A 10367-nucleotide genomic window follows, 5' to 3' on the forward strand; every position below is an offset into this window, starting at 1 on the left:
TTTGGTAAATACCAACTCTAACCAAGTATATTTAGCACAGTAACCTCTGATTTTTATTTTTGAAAATACAAGTTTAAAGTTTATTTGAGAAAAAGCATGGAAAAACATTCAACTGTTGAATTTCAAGGTGCATATTATATTACCTCAGTAATATAAATTACAAGATTTTGAACTCCTTTTATTGAGAAGCATTGTGTGAATGTTATCAGCAGTCACATGTGGGTAGTCTTGCTGTTATGCGGAGAGAATGTAACTAAAATCTCAATTCTCAATACATGGTACATTGAGGCATTAATCTACACTTCACACAAATGAATTCTGAAATTTCATCATCCTTGGTGCAATTACTTTAACATCGATATTAAAGTTGTGTGAAATATACGATTAATATCATTGTACGCTCACCTTCATTTCCCTTCCACTGACTTGTGTAATTTCTTTTTCAAGCCGTACACTTGACCTACCAGGACGAAGGCCCACCCAGTCATAGTCAACCTCTGCATGCTGTTGAGAATTTACACACAACATTTTATAACCTTGAATTTTTAATTGCACCTCTCGTATACATTGCAGCATTGGAAATCAGTGAGAAATAGAAATTTCAATACCATAAACTGAACTTTCTCAGAACTGTCATACATATTGCTTGCACAGTAGGATAATTCTGCAGCTAAAATCCTAGAGCTTGAAAGTTTGCAACAAAATTTTTTCCAATGCTTAGTAGCACTGCAGGGAATGGACGATATTTGTCACTCAAAGACATGCCTCGCACAAATCTTGTAGCCTCTGTAGATGTCTAGATGGTAGTCTTTGCAAAAATACAGTCTCAACACTGACATCTTATGAGGGCAATTCTCACTGAAAACTTCACAAAACACACACAATGAAGGCACTACAATGATTGCATATTTACTCATCTTGGCTCTTAGATTCCACTGCCAATGGCAAACATTTTATGTGAATTAAACAATTAGAAATGAACCTGAATCAGTAAATGGTCAAAACAAATAAAGATATGTTTGTAGAAAGTAAGTAAAATTAAGACTTCCATAGGGGCGTAAACCCCTGATAATAATTAGGAATAGTCACTGGAAATTTACTGAAAAAAAGAATTGTTTCAACATTTTGTCCTATTAGGGGACCGTCTCAGATTGTTGCATAAGTTCAAAAATTGAAATTCGTTCATTTATGGGGGAGGGGGTTTGACATCTATTCGACTAGTGAACTTCACTTTTGCACTTTTATTTTGTGATCACAATTAAGTTCTTCAGTAGCTATGGTAAAATCCTACATTGTACTCACAGGGAGACATCAACATTTCACACTATTGAACTTTTGTTTAGGGGAGGGGGAGGGTTTTTGAGCTAAATGAAGGAATTTCACACTCCCCCTCCCCCTATTTAGGGGAGGGGTTCTGAGCTAAACGAAAGAATTTCGTTTCTTGAACTTATGCAACAATCTGAGACAGTCCGTTATTAGTATTGTCTCTTAAGTGTTAAACTTTGACTTTCAGATGGTTACTACCTTTAGACTTGGATAAACAGAACAACAATCTTCAAATATTCTCTTTTTGTCTTCTGCGTCAGGCTGTGTGTTCCAGCTACCCTTCTGTAGTGTTCCACCCAAAACAACATTATTGGCACTGTTGGCAAATTTAAGCAATGTTTAATTTGGAAACCAAGTCATGTTGTTACAAATTTGGAGCCAACTTTATACACTACATTTGTATTTGTTATACTGCAGCATCAAACAGGTGACGTTGGGTGCCTGGCGCCTGCTCTGGCCAGCTTCAGCAATGCATGACACACTGACTACTATAAGACACAAGGTGGTAAAATTAATGCTTTTATCCACCAGATTTGAAAGCGCCCCCTAAAAAGTCAATATGGGCTACTTTGAACATTGAAAAATTGCCATGATCAAGATCGGGGGAATATAATTGTAAAACTGATTAAAACTGATGTTAATATAACTATAACCATACATCAAGCCTTGCTATTGCTGATATATTGCCAGTGTCTTCTATGCAGACAAGTCCTGTTCTATGGCTGTTTCAAAGGGTCATATCAAACTACATTTTATTATATCATGGCTAAGAAAGGTACTAGTATTAAATCGTTTTGAACTATATAACATACAGATGACACCCTTACAATTTCTGCACATTTATTAACACTGCATTGCGACTGTAAGAATACCGACGACACTGAGATTTCAAAACTGTTTCAAGTGCCGGGACTGTCCTTGGTCTGCTTTCTATTATGTAATTCTTTGTAATTCCTTAGTGCCTAAGCGATAAAACTCTGATCCACTACCAACTGCATGTTTTATTACACAGCATTGAGTTTATGTCACTATAGGGTCAAAGGTCAACAGAGTTTTCCTGCGAAGATTTCAGAAACTTTTGAATATTGTTCTCAACTCACCATGGTATTATGTAACACCCTGACGTATAATCATCCACAAAATGTCTGATCCATGGGGCTTTAACCTGAATGAAAATACACAACATATGCCACAATGGTCATCAGAGGACACATACAGAATGGTGAATGTAGACAAGATGCTACTGTTTCATGTCTCATTGAAATTCATGTTTTCCCAACAAAGTAGTATTTATAAAAGTTTAACAGACATCAGACTGCAACCTGGCTGTATGATATCTGAAGCAAGACTGAAGAAGGCTCGACCCGGTTAGCACTAAACCAAAGCACAACTCGACATAGCCCTTAATCCAGCCATTTCTATTTCTTGACTATCAAGTTACCATGGTAGCATGCACCTTAGGGAGAGTCTTTTGGCATCTCAAATTTTCAAAACTCACACAACGGACGACAAAATGATCGATATAGCAAATTTGATAACTCCCTATCAATACAAAATGCAATGTTCCTGTCTCCCTGGGAAAACAATGAAGCAGTTAGACTGGTGGTTTACAGTGCATCTTGCTGCTTGCTGAGTGTTGTCTTCTCTCAATCTCCCTGTACTTCCAAGCTAGGCAAAGCTATTTAACTTGGGAGAATAATATGCAGTGATACGTTCACACAGAATGTTACAAGTAATACATCTGTAATTGCTATGCTGGATATAAATAAATGAATTTTTTATAATCGTTTTCATAAGCAAAATTGCATATGTGTGATGTGGTCGACTGTTAAGAGAGTGGTTTCATCCATACAGCAAGGCAAGTGGAGGGGGACTGAGGGAATTAAGATAACACTATCAGCAAGTAGCATGATAAGTTCCTCATTGTTTTCCTCGGGAGGAACATTGCAAAGGATAGTGATAGGCTCTTTAGTATCAACTTTGCTATATCAAACATTTTGTCCTTGACTGCTGTTTGGGTGGCCTGAGGAGTCAATTACCCTTTTGATGTCTTTTTGTGAAAATTGAAAAATTCATCTGTTTTTAGTAATTGTAAATTTGAGGTAATTCGTTCATCCAAGTCCAAACTCTATGGTCATGACACACTCTGCATGGTCTTGCTAATGAAAGAGCATGGTATAAAGTTTCCTTTGAGAAAGCCTGAGCAAATAAAAGTTCAAAAATTCTGTATAGAGGCAATACGTGGATGACACTCTGAAGGGGATATCATGAAGAACATTTTGTGATTCACGTACTCATAGTTTCTGAAGTTTGCGATGGTGAGAGATTATTGAACTTCATTTGACTCCGTGTATGAGATGTGTCCTTGAATGATTTTGGAAAACACATTTACTTACCCTGATGACTTGCCCTCTGATTGGGTGCACACTCTCGTCATTAACCAATGACCTTGCGTGAAGCCCAGCACAGTTTACAATGACATCATACTGACCTGCAAGCTGGGTCAATGAAATACACAAGACAAGTGACGGCAAAGAAGGTATATCAAAACCTGTGTACGGTGAAACCTAAACCGTTTGAACACTTTCTTTGGTCAGGACACGCATCTAGTAAGTGTTAACACATCAAGCAGAAATTAATAAGTATAGTGCATTTTATTGCCTCTTTAGGACGCCCTCTATATTCCGGATGCGCATTTTCCAACGATGTCCTTATTGGATAGCTTTGCTATTCCCTATAGAACTTACCAATGAGGAGTTTACTCAAACAGGGATTACAGAAAAATTGACATAATCTGATCCTCTCACCTCTCCAAGATCTGAAATGTGCCTCTTTATGGCTCTCCCTCCCTGTTTCTTGAACCTGCAATGCACAAACAAAAGTCAGGGTAGAGTTCAAGTTATGTTGCAGAAATAATTCGCAAATTGCACTGACCACCTGACCTGCAATAACATTCTTTACGCTTCGTGGTCTACATATGCCAGTTGAATGCTAAAAACTAACAATATCAATTATGATATGTATCCACTAGATTTTCTTTCTAGATTTTTTGCAGAAAACTTCAAAAGCCATTTCCCTCACCTCTTCAGGAGCCATGGAAGATACATTCTACATTCACACAGAATTGTGATGAAGAATATGCCATGTCTGTAAAAAGAGCAGAAAACAAAACATGTACACTATATTCATACAATTAAAGACCACCAGACGTGACTCATGATGATTTTTTCATTAAATTTTTCTTTGGATATCAACTGAGAGTTCTTGTTCTACTCCCCAAAGTATGTTGAAAGGCCTATTATTGAGTTTGTTAACACAGCGTCTACATTGTAAAATTCACTGTTATACTGTTACATATGAATTTTTCTCAGAATTAAAATGACTTTGTCAACAGTAACAAAGCAGTATACACATGTATGGGCTGAGTTTATGACCTGATTTTTGTGTAAATCTGTGTAGTATGCCTCTGGGAGTACTACAAGAAACTGTAGTTCACATAAAAAACAAAGAGAGAAAGTAAAATCGTTAAAATTATGACTTCTTGCCCTTTGTTAAATAAAACAAAAATTGTCAAACATGCTATGATAATGTTACAATTGCTCATTTGAAGTGAAATGAACAAACCATTTCATCAACTCTGATAGAATAGAAATGATCAAACACTCACTTTGCTTGAGGGAATATTTTAGAGATTTCATTTGTCGACACCTGCCTGTAATTGTAGACGGTTTTTGAATAATGTGGCTCCTGTGGAGAAATTATATAATTTTGAAATGTTAAGGCCATACGACAATTTCATGTTTCTTAATTGTTTTTAAGCATACACCCTTTTGCTACATGTTTGTTCTATAAAACAATTAGTCTAGTAACTACCACTAAAATGCCTTATAATTATGCCACGTACCAGTTGGAGTTCACATACATGCTTTGCAGATAATTTGCTGATTGTTGAACAAATGAATCTGTTCAGTACCTTTGCCCACTTTGAAATTTATGTTGAAAACAAGTACTTCATTCGTCAGTGAATAACTACTAGACAGCACTCACTTGTATGGGTTGATTTGATATGTGGAATGACGGCACAGTTGTAACACCTGCTTCTGACGATTCCTCGGTTTTCAACAGCGCCTCCAAGTGGTGAAATGTTGCATCACCCCATCGCCTGGCAAAGCAGAAACACAGGGTTTATTATTTGTATGTATCATTACAAACCCTTATCTTGTAAAATTTATATTTCACCATCAGGTCAAGTTGATTAAAGCCCAAAGGTTAGCTTTCCACAGAGATTTGAACATAGGGTCATCTTTGAAAACACAGATACTGTACAAAAAATTTTTACTGACTATTAAAACTCAATATAACATATATCATGCAAAGTAGATAAAGATACCCATAGGTTTGGCTCAACACTGCTTTTTACTGATTTGGCAGATAAGGAAGTGACATGCCTGGTGGGAAAAGGGTCATACTGTAAACTTTGTGATGATTAAATATTCTGAAGTCTAGAAAAATAACGAGTTAATTCAATAACTTCATACACCAAGGGTTAAAAGTACGGTAGGTAATAAACATATTTATGACTTCTTGGCCAGGAGATTCAACCTAACAAGAGACAGTTCCTGAAAAGTATTTGGAATACATGTAATTTCTCCTCTGTGCTTTTTATTTAATCTGACAATGGAGAAAAATTCAACGAAAAGTTGAAATCTTTTCATTTGGGTCAATTTCTACTGTAATCCAAAAATGCGCAGTTTTTTAACACAAGTATCACTCTCCTGAACTGACTCATATATTTTGCATTCAAGCATCTCTGATATTATTTCGCTTTCTGAAATATTGAATTGTAAGTTTAAAGAACAATTTACTGTTGGAGATGTTCAGGAGTGTTCCCTGGCGCATAAGGTTCCCAGAGTCCTGCGGCGCCATCACTGGTGGTGTTCGGTGAAAACTTGTCAGCCATCACTGTCACTGTGACCCTTGGAATGTTTTCTAGGATACGGACAGCCGATGCAAGACCCATCACCCCTGCTCCGATAACGGCAATGTTATGTGTCATTCTTAATCTCCTTTGGGTAGTTGGTTGCTACCTGGGAATGAAAAGATACAGATCAGCTTGATATACTGTGTGTGCTGCCACAGGCTTCTCTGTCCATAAGAAGTTGGTGGCTAGCAAACCAGTATATTTTGATAAAGTGTAATCATAGGTATTTTTAATTTTACATGTATACATGCTCCATATTCTAACATATTTTGGATGAAATCAGATTTTGGAGAGGAGAAAATGCTGCTATCTAGCTGCCCTCCTACTGGGATTTACTCCCCATTTTCCCCTCTCTTGACCAAAATAACTCCCCACAGCCATATCTTTGCCATTTCTATGCTTTTCTCCTTCTACTCAAAGGCAAATAACCAAATCATACTCCTTGCATACCCATTGGCCTTTTTCAAGTTGCAAATGGAGTGATAGCCAGTATTTTCCCTAATCACTGATGAAAATATAACTTCCGCCTGCCACTATAAATACTTGCTCGCCTTCCAAGAAATTGTTTACAAATAGCTTTTGCACGAATAAGCCTTGTTGACCACACATCCCTGGCAGGTTGCAATGAGTGACAACACAGTGCACAGACTAACTTCAAACCCAAATGAGTATAGACTGAAAAATTCACATCGCGAACACAAACCTCACAGATGGTAGAGTACATTCCCCGTACAATTTCTTTTTATAAGAACCTATATGAAACTAAATTCCTTACATAATTCTGAGAAGAAAATAAGTTAGAGGAAAAATGGGTAAGAAATTTTCTTTTGGTTCTTATAATTTTACTAGTCAAAGAAGAATCTTATAAGAAGATTTCATATGGGTGCATATCCATCACTGAAGCTTTTGATGTTGCCTAGGATGTATACTACCAAGACCTGTACAAATTAAGAGCTGTGTGATACACACCTACAGCCTACAGTAGGCCTAGGTTTTGCCTGGGGCAGTGGAATGGATGGCAAAACGTCCTCACAAACCAAGGAAAAACCTCGAGCTACTACACTGCAGCAACTCGCATTGTTGCTGGGATAGTCTCTCGTTTGGAGGCCTAAGGTCGACAGTATGTCAAAGGTCAGACCTCGGCCTCTCGCTTCTACCTCTACGATTAACACATTTTTAGGTATGAAAGGCCATTTTAAAATCTGAAACTGTGTTAATAAATTTGTATAACATGAGTTTTTAGTGTCGACGAATTGCTCTCAACAACACTAAATACGAAATGCACATGAACAACTGACGTCCCTTGCTAATTATATTTACATAAATTTGTCAATCTGGTAATTATCATTAACAAAGGACGATTATTTTAACCTCTTTTCTCATCGATGGTTGTATTATCCTACTAATCATTTTTGATGGTTTAAAGCAATGAGAAAAGTGTTTGTACATTTTAAGTTCAGATGACAAGCTGTCTCCCATGAAATATATCACAAACATTATGTCTCCTCCAGCAGCTGTAGGTGACACTTACTATGATTTAGCTGTGGAAACGCAGGGTATCTGTAGTGGTCGGCATCTGCGTCTATGCAGGTCATCAAAAGGTCAACCCTGCAGGCCACAGATATCAGTGGCGGGGTTGACCTTTTGATGACCCGCACAGCTCGGACTCTGCTATACCCCGCCACTGTGATAGCTGCCTGGTACAGGTCATTATGCAAGGTCTTGTTCTTGCTATATACTCATGGAGGCACATCTTCTGGTACCTCCATGCTACAGATGCTATTCCTATACTGAACCCAGCTCCGCAACTGAAATTCCGCTGTGTGTTGTTTAATATGAAATATTAAAAGTTGTTTACATTGTAAAGCTGTTGTTCTGCATTCATTTATAGGCAGTTACTGTATTGACGCATGACATGCCTACCTTAGGTGGTGCTATTGTTCGTCCTTCCCTAGTAATACTATTGTAATATTACCCTGCAATCATTCAATCTTCGGCTAGGCGTTTTATCTGTGACTGCAGTGTCCCGTACTCAACACATGCGTGTCCTGTGTAACTTTTTACCGTCTGAATGGTCGATTTCCAACCTTTTAGGGGTGGGTTGGAAGTTTGTCTTGCCACCCAACTCTAATCATTACTGACAGGGTTACCCTGCACCTACGTCGACACTGCACATCGCGACCGGCGACGCGCCCGTAAACAGCTGAGATGTGAAAGTCAAAACGCTTGCAAAGAAATATATGGAGCGCCCTCGAGCGACAGCCCTTTCAATAGTACTTACTTGAGAAGTGAGACGAGGTCATGCCTGGGCGCCAGGACAAGGACGAGCGGTGAACGCCAGTAGTGAGTTCGTTACGGTGTGCACCGGGACCGTTGGGGTGAGCATGGGTGCTTGTGAAGTTAAGGAAAGAAAGAAAGAAAGAAAGCTTTTCTACAACTACTACAGGCGACGGTCTATTTTTGAACCAACCATGAGGCCTATTGTTTTCTCCACAACTCCCAGATAAGGTGGCTGCAGTATTGCTTAGCAATGCCCTTAACTTGGATATTTTTTTTCTTAACCCTTAGACCTTTTTTACCATCCCTTCTAAGATCTACGTATTAACCCCTTATGCATGCGTGGCCAACTTGCTGACAGCCATATCCTACCCTGGCATCTGCTTTTGGCGCAAAAAATGGTACGAATTGAGTCATGGCAAAGTGCTATTTAATACTTTTAATAGTTGTGGGTCCATAGCTGTGGTGTTTTCAGACGGGATTCCTGCCTTTTACGGTGTTTTCAGTCGGGATTTCTGCCTTTTACAGGCTGGTTTTGACTTTTACGAGGTGGCGGGGTTAAAAATCTTAAAAATCAAAACCAGCCCATAAAGGCAGGAGTCCCGTCTGAAACACCACAGCTATGGACCCACAGCTAGGGAATTGTATAACCACAGGGTACACGGGCTTGTTGTTTATTTGTGTCTGTTTGTTTGTGTGTATGTTTGTGTTTGTTTATTTGTTATTTTTAATAAAATAACAGCGAAAAGCTGTTTTGTTAATATTTGTCAATAAAGAGCAGTTTATTTGTTTATTTATTTATTTGTTTGTTTGTTTGTTTGTTGATACGTATTTCCGATGGTTAGGGTTAGGGTTAGGCTTAGGTTAGGGTTAGGGTTAGGATTAGGCCTAACCCTAACCCTAACCCTAACCCTAACTTAAGCCTAACCCTAACCCTAACCATCGGAAATACGTATCAACAAACAAACAAACAAATAAATAAATAAACAAACAAATAAACTGCTCTTTATTGACAAATATTAACAAAACAGCTTTTCGCTGTTATTTTATTAAAAATAACAAATAAACAAACACAAACATACACACAAACAAACAGACACAAATAAACAACAAGCCCGTGTACCCTGTGGTATAACTCGTCTGGCAACTTACCTCTGGTACAATAACTCAGCGTACGCTGCCAAAATAAACGGTGTCTGTCATTACCGTGTATTTTTTCACCCTTTGTATCTTGAAATCCAAAGTATTGGCCATGCTAAATTAAATGTAACTTATTGTGCTGGGACAAATTCTTCTAACGAATTTGGGAACTCCATTCTAGTATAAAGCTTTTTGATGAACATTTAATAACATTGTCTTGTGCACAGAGCAAGAAATTGGTTACCAACAAAACGACAATGACGGAAAATGCATCGAAAGTTATACAAGAAGCTAGAAACTGACAAAGTGGTAAAAGGGATCATGATGAAAAAGTCCTACTCTGTAATGTTACATAAAATTGCATCGAAAATGGTTTTCTTATATGTTCAAAGTGCAAATGGCAATCTGCTGCAAATTTAGCTTCACTAGACATGAAAATATAATGTATTGTTCAACCACTGTTCAACCCTGTTCAACCCTATTCAACCCTGTTCAACCAACATAAATGTGCACGAAGAAATTGCGTCATGCACAACTGACAAACCTTTCAAGGGGGTGGGTATTTTTATTATGCTTTATCTCTGAATAAATTGAACAATTGAACACAACTTTAAAAGAGAATAAAAAATTATAATCACAATTC

At 37.8% G+C, this 10367-nt stretch overlaps 1 protein-coding gene across 4 annotated transcripts in view; it reads right to left on the reverse strand.

Annotated features, from left to right (window-relative positions):
* Window positions 1-10367, reverse strand: part of LOC139133015 (D-aspartate oxidase-like) — a 46702-nt gene that overhangs the window by 3981 nt on the left and 32354 nt on the right. The window contains exons 1-10 of one of the 4 annotated variants that reach the window (XM_070699394.1): window positions 8395-8627; window positions 6192-6413; window positions 5374-5488; window positions 4994-5073; window positions 4408-4473; window positions 4134-4188; window positions 3723-3824; window positions 2427-2491; window positions 1525-1642; window positions 406-504 (exon numbers count right to left, since the gene is read on the reverse strand). In XM_070699394.1, coding sequence (XP_070555495.1) covers window positions 406-504; window positions 1525-1642; window positions 2427-2491; window positions 3723-3824; window positions 4134-4188; window positions 4408-4473; window positions 4994-5073; window positions 5374-5488; window positions 6192-6382 — 891 coding nt within the window. In that variant the 5' untranslated portion in view covers window positions 6383-6413; window positions 8395-8627. Of the gene's footprint in view, window positions 1-405; window positions 505-1524; window positions 1643-2426; window positions 2492-3722; window positions 3825-4133; window positions 4189-4407; window positions 4474-4993; window positions 5074-5373; window positions 5489-6191; window positions 6414-7838; window positions 8202-8230; window positions 8628-10367 lie in introns of those variants that run through there. The other 3 variants (XM_070699393.1, XM_070699397.1, XM_070699395.1) reach the window with 3 other exon arrangements.

The sequence above is a fragment of the Ptychodera flava genome, chromosome 5 (genome assembly GCF_041260155.1).
Source record: "Ptychodera flava strain L36383 chromosome 5, AS_Pfla_20210202, whole genome shotgun sequence".
Taxonomy (NCBI): domain Eukaryota; kingdom Metazoa; phylum Hemichordata; class Enteropneusta; family Ptychoderidae; genus Ptychodera; species Ptychodera flava.